Source organism: Phymastichus coffea, unplaced genomic scaffold (assembly GCF_024137745.1).
Source record: "Phymastichus coffea isolate CEN01 unplaced genomic scaffold, Cenicafe_Pcof_1.1 PCOF00008, whole genome shotgun sequence".
Taxonomy (NCBI): domain Eukaryota; kingdom Metazoa; phylum Arthropoda; class Insecta; order Hymenoptera; family Eulophidae; genus Phymastichus; species Phymastichus coffea.
This window is the reverse complement of record NW_026706819.1, coordinates 514,273-535,416: the sequence shown is the minus strand read 5'-3', so window position 1 is coordinate 535,416 and position 21,144 is coordinate 514,273. Positions and strand designations below refer to the sequence as shown.

General features: G+C 33.4%; 1 protein-coding gene across 4 annotated transcripts in view; it reads right to left on the bottom strand.

Annotated features, from left to right (window-relative positions):
• LOC131669856 (TATA-binding protein-associated factor 172) overlaps nucleotides 1-20,929 on the bottom strand; it is a 271,140-nt gene extending 250,211 nt beyond the window's left edge. The window contains exons 1-9 of one of the 4 annotated variants that reach the window (XM_058945063.1): nucleotides 20,414-20,929; nucleotides 20,179-20,272; nucleotides 19,849-20,081; nucleotides 19,072-19,761; nucleotides 18,776-18,981; nucleotides 18,284-18,697; nucleotides 17,427-18,208; nucleotides 16,738-17,287; nucleotides 16,376-16,673 (exon numbers count right to left, since the gene is read on the bottom strand). In XM_058945063.1, the coding sequence (XP_058801046.1) occupies nucleotides 16,376-16,673; nucleotides 16,738-17,287; nucleotides 17,427-18,208; nucleotides 18,284-18,697; nucleotides 18,776-18,981; nucleotides 19,072-19,761; nucleotides 19,849-20,081; nucleotides 20,179-20,189 (3,184 nt within the window). In that variant the 5' untranslated portion in view covers nucleotides 20,190-20,272; nucleotides 20,414-20,929. Of the gene's footprint in view, nucleotides 1-16,375; nucleotides 16,674-16,737; nucleotides 17,288-17,426; nucleotides 18,209-18,283; nucleotides 18,982-19,071; nucleotides 19,771-19,833; nucleotides 20,082-20,178; nucleotides 20,273-20,413 lie in introns of all 4 variants that reach the window. The other 3 variants (XM_058945047.1, XM_058945055.1, XM_058945070.1) reach the window with 3 other exon arrangements.
• Nucleotides 20,930-21,144: the final 215 nt, after the last annotated feature.

Here is a 21,144-nt window from a genome sequence, read left to right as displayed (position 1 = left end):
AGTGAGGAAATGAAAATACTCCTAAATATTTAGAGTCACTGGATCCATAATTTGTTTTAGACTGTGGTTTCTTGAAGAATAATAATGAAAAATAGCCGTTACTATTATAATATAAAATGTGAAATTGCCAATAAAAAGTGCAAATAATTACCATGTACATTTAGTGATAACATTATTCGACAATATACTTGGTTTTATTAACTTTACATGACAATATTTCATGTATTCAGAAACCAATTTTTCCATAACCACGTCGTTTTACACTCCAACGAATCCGGAATTAGGATTCTGCGACACATAAAACTTGTAGTTCTCCTAATCTTATCAAAAAAATAAAAAATATTTGCAATTTGACCTTCAAAAGACCTCCATTGAGAAATGGTAGGCTTAAACGGTCATCAGATCAAGATTCAGTGACTCGAAATACCTGTAAGTATCTTCATTTTCTCACTGATCAACATTGATCAATTAGTAATTCAATAAATATCTATTATTTCCCGATTTCACTTTCAGGTGACATTAAAATATTTTTACCTCGAGTGCAATAATACATTCTTAATGTACAACAATTTTTTTATTTTCTTTGGTGCGCCATTCTCCGTTTGTCGGGGAGTGACCTCTTTACTACTGTGGGTAAAAAATAGTAAAACTTTGTACATAATTTTTAAGCTCTTTATTTATTCTTCCAAACCTATTTCATCCCTCTCAAAGTAATCCCGCTGCCGCAATACACTTTTGCCAACGTTTTTTCCAATCCTTGAAACGGTTGCTCAAGTCAATTTCCGGAATATCCTTCAATGTGCGTAGCGATTCACGTTTAATGTCTTCAAGTGACTCAAAATGGATTCCCAGGAGCGGTCGTTTGAGTTTTCTGAACAGCCAGAAGCCACGCAAAGCTAAATTAGGCGAATACAATGGTTATGGAACGATATTGGTTGAATTTTTGGCGAAAAACTCACGAAGAATCAATGTAGTATGCGACGGTGCATTATCGTGGTGCAAAAACCAAGAGTTATCGGATATATTTGGATGACACCACACCTCGATAATCGAAAATTGTTAACATGACCTTCATTTTTGACTTGCTTTGACGTGGTTTTTTCAGCTTTGACTCACCTTGGGCACGATATTCGGTAGATTGATCATCCGTTTCCTTATCGTAAGCATACTAATCGCCAGTTATAATACGTTTCATGACATCCTGGTAGTCGGAAAGTATTGTTTCACATACGTCAACGCGACGCTGTTTTTCAAGAAAATTGAGTGATTTGGAACCAATTGTGCTTTCACTTTTCTTAGGTCCAAACGATTTTTATAATGGTTTTCACTGATGATTCCGATATTTCAACGATGACAGTAAGGTCTTTGACTGTTAATCCTCTTTACTCAAGTACAAATTCCTTGATTTTATTCACGTATTGATCATCAATTGATGTTCATGGCTGTCCTGAACGTGGTTCATCGTCAACGCTTTCTCGACCCTCTTCGAACAATTTCTACTAATTAAAAATATTTGCTTGCAACATACAATTATCACCGAAGGCCTTTTGCAACATTCTAAACGTTTCGGCACCAAAAATTTGATTCCGCACACAAAATTTAATGGAACTTCTTTGTTGAATAATTTCACTCATTGTAAATATTGTCGAATGTACTTTTGGTACTTCAGAAAGATAAGCGTAAACTAAACACTAATAATAATTTTAATGTGACATATGGCACAGATGTCACTGACAATCATACCAACCTAGAAAAAAATATTTCGACGAATGAGTTTCCATGCAAAATTTAAATTAAAAAGTCTTACTATTTTTTGCCCACAGTAGTATATAGGGTGTCCCATTTTTAATGATGGACTTGAATACCTCGAAAAGTTGACGTCATACGAAAACACAGTAAAAAATTATTTAAATACGATAAAAATCGAATATCTGCCGATTTTTTCTACAACGTAGAAAATATTCGTCCACTAGAAAATCTACTAAATGAAATACCAAAAGAAAACTACACACTAAAGTTAATAGGACAAAACAAAATAAAAAATTGTTTAATTCAAAACCAAAATCAAAACCAACCAAATTGGAAAAATATTTGCCAATTATTACTGCATTGAAAGAAAAAAACACACGATTTTACACTTAACAACGCACGGAAGAAAGAGGTTTACAAGTTATATTGAGAAGCATCCACCCGTCAGTTGATACAGATGAATTAAGAATAGCTATAGTATATATATGGACGTAAATTAATAAGTATTCATAGTATAAGTCATCGTACCACTAAACTACCATTGCCACTTTTCACAGTTGAAATTAAACATGATTATAAAGTAAACCGACTATTAAACAGGGTAATCGAATTCAAGCCACCGAACTCTAAAGAGGAATTCCTAAATGTCAAAACTATCAAGAATACGGACATACAAAAAACTATTGATACAAGAGTGCTGTGTATGTGAAATGTACTGAACATCACCAAACTAAAGAATGTGCTATTAAACAAATAATACCAAACGTAACATGCGCAAACTGTAAAAGAAAATCATACCGCAAACTATAAAGGATGTCTAGTTTGTAAGTAATTACAGCAAAAACTATTTTCTAGACTACGAGAATAAACGTTAAATCAAAAGAATATTCAAACCCATGAAAATTCAAATTTAAATGCCAACGGCATTAGAGTTAGACCAAACATAACATACGTACAGATAACATTAAAACAAAATGATCAGAGTGAGATAGAATGAACAAAACAAACAGCTGTTGAAGCAGAGCCAAGTAAACATACCAACGAAGTAAACACAAGTAAGAAACTCGAACATATGATGGAGCAGTTGATGCAGAGAATGGATACTATGTTAAATCATTTTAGTGTTTGAATATTGAGCGGAGCGGACGAGTTTTGTGTTGCACTCTACTCAAAAATCAAAAACATCAGTTAATCAGGAAAAGTGACAAGAGAGTGAAAAGAGAGTATTACAAATAATTAATAATATTAAAAATGAGAAAGCCCCCAAATATGATAATATTACAGGCAAAATGATTAAAATGTTACCCATAATAGCTATGAGGTTCATAACAATTATTTTTAATGCATGCTTACGTCTGCGCCATTTTCCCACACAGTGGAAAATAGCAGAGATTATTTTGATTCCTAAACATGGTAAAGAACCAGAACTTGTGACCTCATATAAATTCATTAGCCTACTATCTATAATTTCCGAAATTTTCGAAAAATTAATCCTAGCCAAAATTAATCCAATAATAGTAAAAAGAAAACTTTTTTATAATGCTATTTAAGAGAAATAGTATTGCACTGGCATTTTTTTTATGCTGCGCAGGCTTTTGATAAAATTTGGCATAAAGGTCGACTGCATAAGCTCAAGAGGTTTTTTCCTAAACACCACTATGAAATATTGCAGTCATATCTACAAAACAGTCTTCCAGAAAAAAATAAATAAAAATAAATCAAGACGCCAGCTTATAAAAGCATTACCGCAAGGCAGTGTTCTTGGCCCAGCACTCTATTTGCTAAACACCTCGGACCTACCAAAATCTATAAATATTCAAACAACATCATATGCAGATGACACAGCAATTCTAATAACAAACTCCGAACAAACAATTGCATCAGAAACATTACAAAAATTCACAAATAACCATCTTCAAAGATGATTAAACTCCTGGAGAATATCAGTAAATGAAAGTAAATCAATACATATAACATTTGCACTTCGAAAAAATACCTGTCCACCTATTAGACTAAAACAAATACATCCCAAAAAGTAACCAAGTAAAATACTTCAGTATCCACTAGACTAAAAACTTACATGGAAAGAACACATCTTCACAAATACAAAGAATTAGATCTGTTATGTAAAGCTGTAATCAAAATAATTTGGACTTATGGTATTCAATCCGGGGTGCTACTCCAAGCTCGAATATTGTATATAGAAATATTGACGAGAAATATCATTCCAGACATCAAAATCACCCGAATAAATTTGTCAACAAGCTACTCAAGACATCTATTGCAAATACGAGATTAGAGTAACATTAAATACTAAGCACATAAATAAATAAATAAATCGTAATTTTATGAGCATCTTGTGAAACAAAGATAGAATACTTAATGGAGTAGTCTATTAAACCTTATGTATATTTTTTTTTGGTAAACTGTAATCAAATTTACTTATTCCCTGAGTATGTAAGGCCGATTGTAAATAAATATGAATATAAAAAAAACATTGGTAATCTTAATACAGTATGATTTATTACGAAATTTCAAGTTATTTTAAGGTCTCACATGCAATTTAAAGTGATCCATCTGAGTAATCTCTCTCATTTTACACACTCTTTTATGATATCTCTCTATCGTATCTTTATTTCTTTCCTTATATCTTTCTTCCAAATTTACTCGCTCGGTGTATCTATTTCTGTCCATCTCTCTTTTCTCGTCACTTGTTCGATGCTCTCTCTCTCTCTCTCTTTCTTATTTTTCGTCGTTTTCAGTGCATTCTTACGTTTTTCGCGCATTCTGTGCTTTTTCTTTTTTCGTCGTTCTTCGATATTCTTCTTGTTTTTCGTAGACGTTCGGTGCTCTTTCGCTCTCTCATTTTATGCGCTCTTCTATATGATCTCTCTCTATTTTTATTGCTCTCCTTGTCACTTTCTATCAAATCTAGACATTAGTATATTTTCATTGCGATATATATTGTCGACGGTTTGTTTGTGACAAAACAAAATTGAAATCTATATATAATTTCGTCCTTTGTACCGTTTATATATTCCCGGAAAATCAAGAATGGGACCATTTTGATGTATATTACGAAATTACATACGAGGTCTGTTCAAAAAATATCGCGAATTTTGTATGTTTTCAGAAATTATTTATTTATTCATGAATATCTATTTTATCTTCTTCAAAGTAATCCCCCTCGGATATAATGCACTTGTGCCAACATTTTTTTCAATCCTCGAAGCATTTAAAAAAATAATTTTTTGTGATCTTGTTCAGCTCTTTCTTCTCCTTCGATGCCATTTTTATTTCCTCAATCGTGGCGTAGCGTCGTCCTTTTATGGGCCTCTTCAGTTTTGGGAACAGAAAAAAATCACAGGAGGCCGGGTCTGGAAAATACGGTGGTTGCATCATCATTACTGTATTGTTTTTGGGCAATTATTCGCGTACAAATAACGATGTGTAAGCAGGGGCGTTATCATAGTGCAAACGTCTATTTTTGTTCTTCCACAAATCCGGACGTTTCTGGCGGATTGCTTCGCCCAAATTACGCATAACTTACAAGTAATATTCCTTATTGACCATACTACCCTGTGGCAAGAACTCATGATATACCACGCCTCTGTAATCGAAGAAAACTATGAGCAAAACCTTAACGTTCGACCGAACTTGGCATGCTTTTTTCGGTCTTGGCTCATGCAGCAACTTCCATTGGGATGATTTAGCTTTGGTTTCCACATCATAACCATAAACCCATGATTCATCACCAGTTATGATCCTCTGGAGCATATTTGGGCCCTCACGGACCGAGTCCAACATTTCCTGAGCAATGTTAACGCAATGCTGTTTTTGGTCGAAATTGAGCAGTTTTGGCACAAATTTCGCGGCGATCCGACTCATGCCCAAATTATTGGTTAAAATCGAATGGCATCAGCAAATCGATATGTTTAGATCCTCAGAAACTTCTCTAACGGTGATTCGACGATTGACCAATACTATTTTCTTCACTTTATCAATGTTTTCATCTGTTGTTGACGTGCTCGGGCGTCCGGCACGTTGTTCGTCGTTCACATCTTTTCAATCCTTTAAGAACATTTTGTACCACCGACAAACGTTGCTTTGATCCAAGGTAGCTTGACCATATGCCACAGTCAACATTCAGAATGAGTCCGCGCACTTTATTTTGTTTTTCACACAAAATTTGATACAGATTCTTTGATCGATTTTTTAGAATAGGCAAAAATCGAAGACGAGCCAAAACACATCTCCTAGCAAAACAGCTGTCAAAAATTAACTAAACATACAAAAAAACCAACCTTGTCAGCATAAGTAAGGGACATGAGTACCAACATAACGCTACAAAAAAATCAAAAATCAAATTTACGTTGACCGCAAAAATTCAAAATTCGCGATATTTTTTTAACAGACCTCGTATTCAGTGACATTTCACACAAATAGAAAAACACTCCGAGGCGCCAGCATATCACCCAATAATAAAACTACTCGCAACGATCTGGCTACCTTGATACTCTTGTTTATTTCTTCAAGTGTCTATATCATGGATGTCAAAGGGGCAATCATGAATAAATAGCTTGGATGAAGCGCGTCATTTATTGCTTCTTTTTCTCTTTTCACGCCGCTAGCTAGTTCGTTTAAAAAAAACTCAAAGTATTTCTAACTGATGTAAATCATTTCTAAACACCATTTTATGTCTGATAGCATAAAATATCATATGAAACAGGTATATCATATCAAACGCAATTCCTTGCTCTATTACACCAAAAAAAAAATTAAATTTATAAATGTATGCCTCAGAATTAATTGTGAGTGCGCACTTAAGTTAAATTTCGCAATTTGATTTATTACGAACAAACAAAACTAATTTCGTCATTTCCGTTAGAGAAAGTAATTAGAAGCTTTACTTACAAATTTATGGTTTTTAATTTATGGAGAGCAAAGCATTCATTCGAATAGTAGAAATAACTATAATTTTAGTTAAAATAAGCAACAAAATTCCGATTTTTAGTTTAGAATGGTATAAAAATATATTATTATATTCATATTGACGGAACCAATAATCTGCTTCGTTCACTTTTCCTCTTTTCTTTCTCTCTTTAATATTTATTAAATGAAAATTAAATTTATTTATCTCAGTCTGTTTTTCGCTTTGTATATTTTATTTATTTATTTAATTTATATTAAATATGTCGCCATTTTTTGTGGTATTAAAGAGACAAAGTGGAGAATTTGAACCGGTCGTACAGGAAGATCTTTTTCAACCGAAAAATGTTTATGTTATGGCATGTAAATCTGGGAAATTAACTTCAGGTAAGATTATATTATATTACGCATTCGTAGAGTTGAACTTTATAATATACTATCATAAGATGATAAAATAACTTTAACATTAATTTAACTGCAGATCATTTTAAAACATGGCACAAAGAAGTATATTTTTCGAATTTCGGTTTGAGTAGTGTTCTTTTACTTGATCCATGGAGTAACATTGTTCTCAAAAAATTCAAGTAGTCTAATCTCCAGAATTTGGAAAAAAAACATTCGATATTTTTCAGACAATATCATTCTGATTGATGAAAATGAAATTCTACATTTAAGAAATAACATAATAAAACTACATTCATTAGTATATAATTAATTTTCTTCCCTAAAGTTCAAAAATTTATTCAAGTACTCTTGTTACAGAAGTAGATATATAGAAAAAAAAATTCAGAAAATTTTATTAATCCGATTGAATTTGGATTCAGAGATAAATCTAACGCGAAATGTGAAATCGAAGGATGTTCAAATGTAGACGTTATCAGATGTTTGTGGTGCAAAAAAAAATGTATGCCTAATGCATTTTTTGAAAATTATCATTTTGATACAAAATATAAAAAGTAAGTATAAAAAGTATGAATAACATTTCAATGAAAATGACATCAAAAAGAAACTATTCATTCTGAAATATTTAATATGATAAGTGATTATATAATGAGAGGTTGCTTTAATCTTTGAAATTAATAAATTTAGAATTTATTAAATTTATTAATTTTGAGTAATTATTGTAAAAAACCAAAAAGTAATTTCTATCTAGTTAAAATAATTTAAAAATATTACAAAATATAATATTTTGTTTAAATTAATTTTGTTTATAACAAAATGAGTTTCTTTGATATAACAAATTTTTAAATTATCATAGCGTAAAAACTGACGAAGAATTTATTTCTTTTTTATAAAAAAAGGGGTTTACTATCCTTACGCATAGAAATATTGCGTAAATGATTGTCATCAAACAACAATTGCACAAGCTAACATATTTTCACACCTATAGGCCGAACCTTGTAAAGTCAGAGAAATTTGATACACTGAATCCGAATCCGACCTCAGAATCACCTAATTGCTCCATCACCTTCAGTTTTCGAGATATCTTTACCTAAAAGCGTCAAAAAAATATTTTTTCTGTTTTTCAATTCTTGTAACTTTCTGAAAAAATGCTGTTCTGAAAATTGGACGACGGTACTTTAAAGAGCAACTCTTGCTTTTCAAAATAAACTGCTTGTTTTTTCAATATAATTTTTTTCGACAGAGATATGATACAATGAAGTATGATAAATTATCATTTTTGCAAATGTCATTTAAGCAGAGGAAAGTTTCGCTTAAAGACAATCTTCGCTAAAAATAAAATAATATCGCTTAGTACCTTAATTAAAGAACTCTGTACCCTGCTAGAAATAACCCCCGACCGCTACATCCCAAGTACCTCAACCTAATTTCAGGGTACTTACCCTGCAATAATCTCCGAACACTATATCTCAAGTTCCTTAACCCAATAATCCCAATAATCTTGTACCCTGCTAGGTTTACAACTGTTATTTTTCAGAGATATGTTCCTCTACTTAAACGACGTTTGCGAAAATGCAAATTACTCATATTTCAATGTGTCATATCTCTGTCGGAAAAAATGCAGTACATTTTAAACAACAATATTTTCTCTTTTTAAGATGCCGTCGTCAAATATGCAAAAAAAAACATTTTTTCATAAAGTTGCAGAGGTTCGAAAACAGCAAGAAAACGTGTTTTTGGCGCTTTTAGGTTAAAATATTTCAAAAACTAAGGGTGATAAAGCAATTCTTTTACGTACTTTTACCCTCCCCCGAGCAAAATTGTTCAAAATTTGAAGTTTTATATGTTCCTTCAAAACTAACGTACAGACACAAGCGACAGCGCATTTGAAAGCTATTTTCAAGAATTTTCAAATGGTATATATCACGATTATAATTAAATGGTTTTTCTAATTTTTTCAAACGATTATTCATCGATGGAAATTCTGAAATTTTAAGTAAATATTTGATCTCTTGCCAATTCTAGGGAAATAACCACAAGAAAATTTTAAGTACGGGATTTTCTTCCCTTTTCCAAATCCTATCTAAATCACTCATTCAAAAATTATTTACATCAAATATGACCCAAGTTTGAGTATTTTTCTGGAACATTCACGTTTCTTCTTTTAAATGTTCATAATTCTATAAGTTCAAATCATAGAAAAAAGTGCATATGAAAAAACATGTTCTGTTTTCCATGTAGAATACTAAGAAATTTTCTCAGATTTTTTTTCGAAAAAAAAAATTTTTTACTTTTTTCCCGTAGTTGGAGAAAAAAAATTATATGTATATATATATACAAGGTGTCAAATAAGTAACGGAACAAGGCTGTAGCTTTTTAGGTACAGATTATTAGACCAAGGTCAAGGTCATTCCTTTAGTAACTTTCAACGCGAAATCCGATGGTGACCTTGGATTTGACCTTGAGATTGACCTTCAAGGTTATTTCAAGGTCAATTTGTTTTTTTAAATGGGAACCCCTATTTTTGACAACGGCAATCGAAAGAGCGGGAAATTTTACGTCCAAAACGGTATATTAAAATTTTTTTTCATGGCTTTAAGAAGGTCGATTTAAGGTCAAATGCTTGAAAAACTGCCTAAAAGCGTTTTTTTAATTTTTAAGATATCGAAAAATGACCTCTACAAAATTCGTTCAGAACAGAGTGGGCCACTCAATGCACCAAAAATCTTTGACCTTTAACCTCATTTTGAAGGTCATTTCAAGGTCGAAGTGTTTTTTATAATTGAAACCCCTCTTTTTGACCCTGGATTCGCACATAGCGCGAAATCCGACGTTTGGATAAAGTATTATGTTGAGTTTCGATTGATCCACGACGTGCTCCCAGTAGAATTTAATAAATTTAGCCCGAAACATTTTGTAAATGTTTCGCGAATAATATTGGATCTAAATTTCACATGGCCTTAGCGATGAACGTCGTGGATCAATTGAAACTCAAACCCAATACCTTATCCAAACATCGGATTTCGCGCTATGTGCGAATCCGGGGTCAAAAAGAGGGGTTTCCATTACAAAAAACACTTCGACCTTGATATGACCTTCAAAATGAGGTTAAAGGTCAAAGGTTTTTGGTGCATTGAGTGGCCGATTCTGTTCTGAACAAATTTTGTAGAGGTCATTTTTCGATATCTTAAAAATTAAAAAAACGCTTTTAGGCAGTTTTTCAAGCATTTGACCTTAAATCGACCTTCTCAAGGCCATGAAAAAAAATTTTAAAATACCGTTTTGGACGTAAAATTTCCCGCTCTTTCGATTGCCGTTGTTAAAAATAGGGGTTCCCATTTGAAAAAAAAAGTTGACCTTGAAATGACCTTGAAGGTCAATCTCAAGGTCGAATCTAAGGTCACCAACGGATTCCGCGTTGAAAGTTACTAAAGGAATGACCTTGACCTTGGTCTAATAATCTATACCTAAAAAGCTACAGCCTTGTTCCGTTACTTATTTGACACCTTGTATATAGGAGGTTCTGTGTCAAACGGAACAAAGCTCTGCCCACAATTCATGATAATGGATTTTATTCATCTTCAGCTTAAAATATTTGTTAATAAACTCTCTTCATGGACTACTACGGCCTTTTTAAAAAATTTAAAGTGGCGACTCAATATGGCTTCCGGAAATCAGGAAAAATCAAGGTTTTGCAGATAAACGTTAGTAAAACAAAAAAAAAAGATGCCCAATTCAATCGGATTCAGGTGAAAAAAGTTTGTTATTAGCGTGCTTAAAAAGTTGAATAGGCAAGTTAGCGAAATCCAACACGGATGATCCAAGATGGCGCCGAAAAACCCAAAAATCACCAAAAACTAATATAAATTGAGTCTGTGACTCAAGATTTTGATATTTACACTCTTTAAATTGATCTCAAGTGCTACAGTTTAGTCACAAATTTCATATTCAGGATTTCAGAAATGGAAAATCTAAAAGGCGGCTCAAATCGACACAAAAATTTGATTAAAACAGAGAAAAATAGTAACATTCAGGGAGGAATAGTCTCAGACGAATACATTAATGATTAACTCATCAGTAAATGTTTGTTTTTGTTCTATACCTTGATTTTGATTTCATACTTCATATATTCATTTAATATATTCTATTACCCCAGGTGGAGGGATCCTAACGGAGTGCTACCACCTGCTCCAGGTGGATTATAGACGACGATCACGTAGCTGAGGGGGCGGTATCTTAAAACTGGTGTCTTTCTTTCGTCTGACTTGACTGGCGCTAGTAGCAACGGAAATCACTAAATTGTCTCAAGTATTTCCCCAGAGTTCAGTTAGGCTGAAGTTTTGAAAGGCTATGTCAAAATCGAGGTTCAGGGGATGGGATTCCATTGTCCGTGACTGCTCATTCAATATATTCACCGCTAACCAGGATTATGGAGAAATAAATTTAAATTTCACACGGTTATTGAACGTATCCTTTAGAATTTGTATGAAAATCTATATTTAAAATGTGTGATAGCATTTTGCTTTTGAGTTAAATATAAGGAGTGTAAATGTCAAAATCTAAAGTTACAGTCTTGATTTACTTCATTCATAAAGATTTTTAAATTGAAGACGCCACCTTAGATCCACCATGATAATTTTATGAAATCAAAATCAGGGTATAGAACAAAAATAAACATTTGTTGATGGGTTAATCATTAATGTATTCGTCCGAGACTATTCCCTCCCTGGATATTACTATTTTTCTTTGTTTTATTGAAACTTTTGAGTCGATTCAAGCCGCCATTTTAGATTTTCCGTTTTTGAAATCCGGAATATGAAATTTATGACCAAACTGTAGCAATTGAGATCAATTTAAAGAGTGTAAATATCAAAATCTTGAGTCACAGGCTCGATTTATATTAGTTTTTGGCGATTTTTGAGTTTTTAAGCGCCATCGTGGATCCTCCAGATTAGATTTCGTTAATTTGCTTATTCAACTTTTTAAGCATGCTAATAACAGACTTTTTCACCTGAATTCGATTAAATTGAGCATCTTTTTTTGTTACTAACGTTTATACGCAAAACCTTGATTTTTCTTGATTTCCGGAAGCCATATTGAGCCGCCATTTTGAATTTTTTAAAAAAGCCACAATAGCTGAAGAAGAGGGTTTATTAACAAACATTTTAAGCTCAAAAACATTAAAATCCATTAGTATGAGTTTTAGGCAGAGCCTTGTTCCGTTTGATACAGAACGTCGCATATATACGGGACATCAATGAACGCATAAAGATATGAAATTTGATTTTGGACAGGTTAAATCAACATAACTAGGGTGTTTTAAACCTACGACCGGCTAACCTCCAAGCTCAAACCTATAAAAGACTATAACCTACAAGTTTCAAACATACATCCAGTTAACCTCCAAACACTATAACAAGTGAAACCTCAAAATACTATAACTCATGAGTTTCAAACCTACGACATGTTAATCACAAACTTAAAACTCCAAACAATATAACCCAAGAGTTACAAACATATGACCAGTTAACCTCCAAATTCAAAACCCCAAAACACTATTACCCAGGCGATTCAATCCTACGACAAGGTTCTATTCTACCTTTTAGTTGAAACCTAACGGGTAATGCTAAGTATATAATAACATTATAATAATATATAATAACCTACAGGGGCTAATACCTCGCCACCTACCAACATGAAGAGAAGCTCTAGATTATGCAATATAATATAGACAGTTTTCTATGTACACTTGTATATATAACTTCAATATGAATTTTCCTATCACAGATATTCATGCGCCACTTAGCGACATAAAAGTAAGCTCTAAATTATAAAAATATATTATATCATGTTGATGGGACATCATACGTAAAGGTAGTGGGTCCTACAGGATCCAGTCGGTCGAACCAGTATACTCAAACATCTTGCGGTGGTATAAAGATTCTCTATGCTAAAGCGGTATAATAAACGTGGCATCTGAGCTCTACGTACCTGTGTACTCGCAAACTCATGCGGCTTGTAGGTCCACGGTAATTTTCGTTACTCAATCGTAATCTTTCGTACAAGCATGTAAATAAAAGTTTATAAAATTTTGTTCATACTTTCTCAAAATATATAATTCTACATAAACTTGTGTTAAATATATAATTGTTTCAATATAAAAATTTTTTGATTCAAAAAAATTCCCTTACGACCATATGGGTCATCCAGGACCCACTTCAAAAATAGTACAAAGAAAACGGTGGATTGATCTTCGTTAAAGCCTTTACAAATACAATATTTTGAAAAAAGTCACTATTTGCCCGGGAAAGAGGTCTCGATATAAAATGGTTAATGAACATTAGTTAAAAAGACTCCCAATCTTTTAAGAACTTTTCAGTCCAATCGAGTTGCCGAGGTCCAATCATTAGAAAATCAGGTGACATGATGGATGCTCTTTGGAGAGGTCAACTTCGCTTTGATTTTAAGAAAAATCTTATGTGGACTTCTGAGTCTTCTTAGCTATCTTTAATTGAAACTAAATAGCCTCAATCCACTTAAGTTCATTTCTTACTTTGTAAACGTTTGTATTATTTACAAGGAATCCCACCTCCCCAGCCTAATCTCAACGATTTCAATATTTTTTTGATATGTTGTAGATGATTGAAAATTAAGTAACACATTTTTTTTTATTTACAGAAAAATACTTTAAGAGTATGTAATCCGCCCGCAAAGTCCACTCTTAAAAATAAATTTTGCAATTTATTTCAAACTCCAATTGATATTTCACAATAAAACAAATTTAATATTACTTCTCATGTAAATGCGGAAATAGTATTTACAGTTTCGACCATAAGGAATGCAATCCTTATTTTATTTCTTGACAATTCTACCATTTATGTGCCTATTTTTATGAAAAAAAATTTTAAATGAACCCAACAAAATGGAAAAAATATTTTTAGGGGTGGTTTTTTCATTTTAAAGCTTTCATTTAAAAGTGTTTCGAAAAATAATTTCCAACGGGTCAACTTTATTATTATAATTAACACATAATAATGTTACCAGTTTTCTTTTGACTCATTTAAACATTTTTTTCATAAAAATAGGTACAAAAATGGTAATATTGTCAATAAAAAATCATAAGAGTTGCATTTCTTATGGTCGGAACTGCGTGCATTAGTTCCGCATTTACATAAGTGAAATGAAATTTTTTTTGCTTATTTCGTGTAAAAAACGTCTTGAAACCCGGATGTTAGGTTTCACAACGCGCATTTTACGCACTGTAGCCTATAACCAGTATATTAACCAGGGGAGAGAAAATGGCAAGCCTTTAGTACGTATTTAATATCCACGGCTTCGCCTTGGGTGTCAATTTACACATGCTATGGCGTTGCCAATACTTTGACTTTATTGTTTAATAATGTACTATATTTAAATTTAGAATATTAATTACAACTTGAGATAAATTACAAAATTAATTTTTGAGAATGGACTTCGATGGCGGTTTCCATCCTCTCAAATTGATTTTCTGTAGATAAAAAAAACACGAATTACTTATTTTTCTATAATCTACAACATATCAAACGAATATTGAAATCGATGGAGACGGGTTGAAGGGGGGGGGGGGGTCCTTGTTAGTAATCTGCGTAATATATTACTTAATTACTTCATTTCGTAGCCCTGACCGGAAGTATGTTATATCGTAATAATCTCTTGCGTACATGCGAGATGATGAGTGCATGAAATTTTGAATGGAATGCGTTCTTAGGAGAGCGATCCATGATGGCAGCACTCGCTGTACCTATTCGCGTGCACCAAACAGATACAGTACTAAATGTACTCGTATGTACATACTTGTCTCAGCAAAATACAACAAAATTACATAACTGTGCGATTACATTTCTGTCGTTGCGCTATATTTCGTTTGTCAAACCAATGTAATGCTTGATCACGTGATGCGTGTACATATGAGTGTGAGTCATGTCGTCGCGTTGTAACTTTATTTCCCCTTTCATAGTTCTTTCATCTCTTTTTATCCTTTTTTCATGTTGTCATGTTGTTTAATAATATAGGTTTTTTATGCTTTTTTAGGCTTTTTTCTTATAAATTTTATATAATTTATATTCTTACTCTTTCATCCAAAACATAACAATATGTATAAGTCATTTCAAATCAGAGTTTTTCTACAAATTCAATTTTTTTTTTTTTTTTTTCATTAAAACGAATTAATTTTATTTAAACCGAAGAGAAAATCAAACGTTAATACGACCTAAAGTAAGAGAAGTGATAAAATATATATTCTTTAAAATATTTAGAACAGTTAATTCTACTAAACTCTATATATATTTTAAACAATATTCTAGAATATGATATAAATAAAATCTTCTCTCATTTATAATATACTACTTTTCTGAACAATACAGTAAAATTCACTAGTACTACTATTTTCGATTTAGATCTTTAATTTATGTATCGTCGTTTTCTATGATCCAACTGTGCTAGCTAATGTGAAACTTCATAGCAAAGTTTCAATGTAGCCAATGCTATTTTGCTTTCAAAAAAATGAAATTACGACTTCGAAAAAAGTGATATGATACCAACAAAACCAAAATATAAATTTTAATCAAGAAACTTAGATTATTCAGCTTAAATCGATAGACCAATCAATTATATTTTGTAAAATAAAGTATTAAATATTAAAAATAAAGGATTGTGAAGAATGGTTACTGCGCTGCGTAGTAACACTAAATAGCTGAGAAAAGGTGAAAACGAATAACGAGAGCCGTGAAACGGTATCTCGCAGTAACATGAGAAACAAAGACAATCATCATTTCGATCAAGATTGTCGAAGTACACACTCGTCCACCGACAGCTTATTAATTAATAGTCTGTTTTATTATACATAGCCTTCTTTTCACTCTTTTCTGTTAAACAAGTACTAAAGTGGTACTATAATATAACATATTCATTAATTTTACCGCTTTGTTTTCATGCCATAACAAAAACGATTTCAATTAAAAAAAATTTTCCTTTTTAATATAACAAACTTTGATATTTTTCAATTTTCTTTTAAATTTATATCTATATATAAATATACTCTCATATCAAATAAATTAGAAAAAAAAATTCTTTTCATCGATTAAATACTATTTTACCAACAATTAACTTCTTGTGAATCGAAAATTTATGTGCTGAAAATGGAATCATTTGCTGAAATGAGGTTGCAATTTTTGTAATCACTCTCCCAGTCTCCCATGGATTTAAAGATACATATAATAAAGTTGCATAGTTTCAACATTAATAGCAGAATTCTAACCAATAGCGGTGAGAGCAAAAGTAGCTCCTTGTCTTCTTGTCCGAGCAGCTTTTGCCTCTGGCTCTTCACAAGCCAAAATTTCGTCAATGGGTAGATCAGTAGCTGATGGTCGGCCCGGTCCTCTGTTACCACTGAGACCGCTTAAATTCCCTCGATTATAAGCCTGCCTTTCTGCAAGTTTTTGCCTGTTACTTAAAGTCAGAATACCATTGAAGGGTTCACAGCCTACATCCGAGCTAATGACGCGTGGTGTAAATTCCGGATCAGAACAAAGGAATGTACATAAATTTGTTGTTATCTGTAAAATATTCAAATATTGTTTGAAAAAAGGACTTTTTAATATAAAAACTAGATAATAGTACCTTAGGATTAGGGCAAGGTGTCCTACCGACACAAAGGTTAACTAAATAGGCAAGGTGTTTGGCAGCAAGTCTCTGCAGTTGCTCGTGCTCTTCTCTTTTTATAGACTCCATGAGGGGTTTGACTAAAGGATTTAATGGTTGAGGCGGCTGCGGAAGACAGTGCAACATTGTTGCAGCCCCAGAAAGAGCTGCTTGTGTGCTGATATGTAGGGCCTGCTGTTGAGCAGAACTCGCAGCAGCTCCAACCTCTAAGCCACGGCGCCGCTCTTCCAAACTTTCGAGAAGTTTTGGTTTAAGTTTGATATTGGTACTTTGTTGCTGTTGATTTATCAATAAAGTAGATCCAGAACAAAATACCGCCGGAGTTGTGGCAACCTGAGCGATTTGGTCGAGCGTCATGATACCGGTGTTATTTACCTCCAGAGGTAGAGTAAATTTGTAATGTTTGAGTGTGGCTATATAGTCACGACACTCATGTAGCAGCCGTGTAACGGAGCCAGCAATTTCGTCATAGTAGATGCACTCATTTAAACATACAAACAGCTGTACCCTACGCAGAAAAGAACCACATTGAGGAAGAATAAACATAAATAAGCTATTAAAAGATAAATAGCGAAAGAGAGGGGGCCGAAGATCATGCATTGTAAGTCTCACAAATATATTGAAAATAAAACATAATTATTTGTTACCGCAGTATTTCTGGTATTTGGGGCGGTCCACATGGATCCAAACTAGCCCAATAAGCCATGGTCATGGCAGCAACGGTTCTTTGCAATGCTGACCGCGAATGTAGATGAGCTAATAAAACTTTGGCATAGCAAAGAGAAGGGCTAGGTACCTCCGGACTGTAAATAAGCCTTGGAGCAGGTTTAACCACATAAGCCGATAAAAGACCAAGCATTCTCGTAGCAGTGCAACGCGCTCGCACGACGTTGGCGTGACGTGTGCTCTGAGAAACAGTTTCAATACCACCTATATAAACCTTTAATGCTGATGGTATCTGCTGTTGTTCGACTTGCGACAAATCGTTAGTTTCACCGTGTTGCTGATGTTGCGAGCTAGGTCGACTACACCTTTGTGATTGCACGTGCATCAGCAGTGCCGAATTGAAAGGCACGTGCTCTGGTTGCATAGCCAAGCACAGCCAAGTACTTACCATTGGGCAGGCTGCATGCAATAGCAACTCTAGCTCGCTTAGCATCACGAGTTTTTTCCACACACGCTCGGCCACTTCCTGAATACTGGCTATGTGCTCAATCAATACACGTTCAAATACATGACACAGAGCCTCTTGAAGCACAGCTTCTCTGCTATTATTGCTAATACCATCCTTTGAGCGGTTTTCTATTGGCCTTAGCTCTTTAATGGATTTAAGCTCACCCTCTTCAGTTAGAGTTTCCAGTGTCTGCAACGTCGCCTGGCGTACACTCGAGCTCGAATGGCTCAAAAATGGCCATAGACGAGGTAGTACCTGCGCATTCAGACATCAATTACGTTATCTAATTATTAAACTATTTGGTTATTACAGAATGCTTAATTCACTAACCACAGAAAGCGGCTGAGGCGTCAAGCACGCTCGAGCTGAAGGTAATGAGAGTATTGCCGCCAAAAGACCCATAAAACTGTTACAAGCAGCAGCTAGGTCATCTTGGTCCTTGAGCAGCTGCCAAAGTCTCGATACTATCGCTTCCAAATGAACTGGTTCAAGTAACCTTGGTAGATCAGCAGCCACAGGAATCAAAGCACTTGCTGCCATAGCACCAACATCTTCTACCGAATCTGATAGACCTTTCATTATTGCTGGAAAAGCTTTAGGTACAATCTCACTTAGCAAATCATTTCGAATAGCAAGCAAATATTTAAGTGCAAGTAAGCCACCGTGCCTTGCTTCCCATTCACTGTGCTCCAATAGATTTAACATTATATTTAGAAGACCCATTATATCTTTTTCAGCAATGTGCTGTTGTATATCCTGATTTTTGTTATGGTTTTCAATGTTCTTAGCTACTTGTTCATTGGACTCAAATAGCACTGGTACCTCATTTTGCTCAGAAATCATGAGTATCAGTGAACCTAAAGCCTGTGCACAAGTTTCACGGACAGGTGCAACTACCTGATCAGATACAAAATCACCAAAACGGTCAATACCTAAGACACATAATAGCCGGAGAGCTACATCAATCAACCACTGCTGATGACTTTCTTGCATTTCTTTTTCTGTATGTTTTCTTGATTTGCCAGCTCCTATTTATGATAAAAAATAATTATATTACAAATGTGTGTGCATTAAAAATGACTAAATCTTATAAAATATTAGAGTGAATTTTTAATTACCCTGTCCTTGTAATCTGATGAGTTCTCTAAGTGCTGTTGCAGATCCATGTCTCACTTCCCATTTTGAACTAAAAAGATCTTGAAGGAGATTTTCTGCAAATGCTTCTAATGGCCATTCAATAGCTGAATCTGGCCAGCATCCGGTGCTGTCAGGGACAGCACATCTTGGATCCATTACAGTATCATTATTAGAATTATACCATGCACCTGAGTTCTCCTCTGATTTAATTTTTTTTATTATTGGTTTTGAGTTTTGATTTTTTAAATTTGAGGAGCTGCCAATTTCTGGATTATCATCTGGCTCTCTTGATCTATGTTTTGATATCGATTGTCTAGCTTTTCTTCTAGCTCGATTCATTTCTCTTCTACTAAGACCAACAGTATGTTGCAGTGTTTCCTTTATAGACACTTTCACTTCATCTGCTTTATTTGAACACGTAGGAGTTGTAACAATCAGATCACTGGAAGAAAATATATCACTGTTGTATACCCCAATTAAATAGGGATCAAAATCCAAATTTGAATTTAAAGTTTTTTCATCTTGTGCCAGTGCAATATCTCCTTCTGCTACAATAAGATCATATTCAGAACCCTCAGAACCTGTTAAATGTGAACTGTGTTCAAGTATTTTTGTCATATTGAAATTTTGAAGGTTCAATTTATTATTTGAACTTGAACATGAAGGCTTATCTAAATCATCTGTGACAAAATTATTTAATAATAAATTATTTTATTTAAATGAAATTAAATTATATATCTAACCTTTTGTATCAAGACATTTGATAGGTTTAGGATTCCAAACTGGCACTTGTGAAATTATAGCTTTAACTGCATGGGCAGCGGAAATTCTAGTATCCCACTGACTAGATTTCAGAAGAATGGAAACTCGTGCTAGCAGGTGATGCAGTTCATGAGGATGCAGACGCTGAGCCTCTCCTAACTGCTCTGCAGCAGCTCTTTTGGTAACTGCATTGGTGCCAGTTTCCAGTAGTATAAAAAGTCTATCAAGTCTACAAGGATATTAAAACATACTTTTAATTATATATAGATTCTATGATTACACATAGAATCTCTGTAAAAAAAATAGATAGCACCAAGTTTATTCACCTTGAAGTCATGTCAGTTAATATTTCATACACATTTACTTAAGTAATAGCATAAAATAGTCTACTAGTTAATTGGTAAGATCAGACAGGTGTACCTACACAAAAATGAATTAGCAAAGTATTGCTGTTAAAATAATATGTTGAAATGTAAATCAATAAACTCTTGAATAAAATATATGATCAGCTTCAGAAACAAATATTTTTGGCATATTTTATATACATGATGTGCAACCTACCTATGATTAATGTTTTAATTAATATGAACTGTAGATAATATGGTTAATTTAATCATTGCTATGGTTAATCGCGATATTCATTCAGCCAACACGCATTGCTGTATTCCAAATAATAGGGCCATAGGTTTGCATTACATTCGAACGATAAGCCCATATACGTCTATTTTGCTGCTGCCACGAACGTCTTATCTTCAAAAATTGTGGAGAGTAACACATTTTACAACCATCACATTTATACTAACAGCCATATTGCTGGCCAAGCAAATTTGAAGCCCTAAATCCTCATTCATGGGTAGGTTTTTGACCAATCCATGTAAATATTTAGAACACTTAACACAATTGATTACACATGAACCAAACTATACTATTTAGAATTTATTTGACATCATACAACTAATCAATTAAAGACTCTCCTCTATAGGAATGAATGAATACGAAAATCAGCAACGATAAGTTTTATTCAATCAATTTTCAATTATAAATAATCAATAATCAATTATAATCAATTATAATCAATTATAGATAAATGACTAGGAAATAGTATAAACGGTTTTCTTTAGGTCGTTTGCAGAAGAATTCAGACATTCAGAAAAGGGCTGCGAAGTTGGCCCCCCATTTTCACGGGAAATTAGTAGCGAAAATGAAAAATCTGCATTAATTACTCTGTTTATCCCTCATATCAGTGCTAATTTTCCTTTTTCGATTACTTTTTAGGAGATACGTGAAAATTC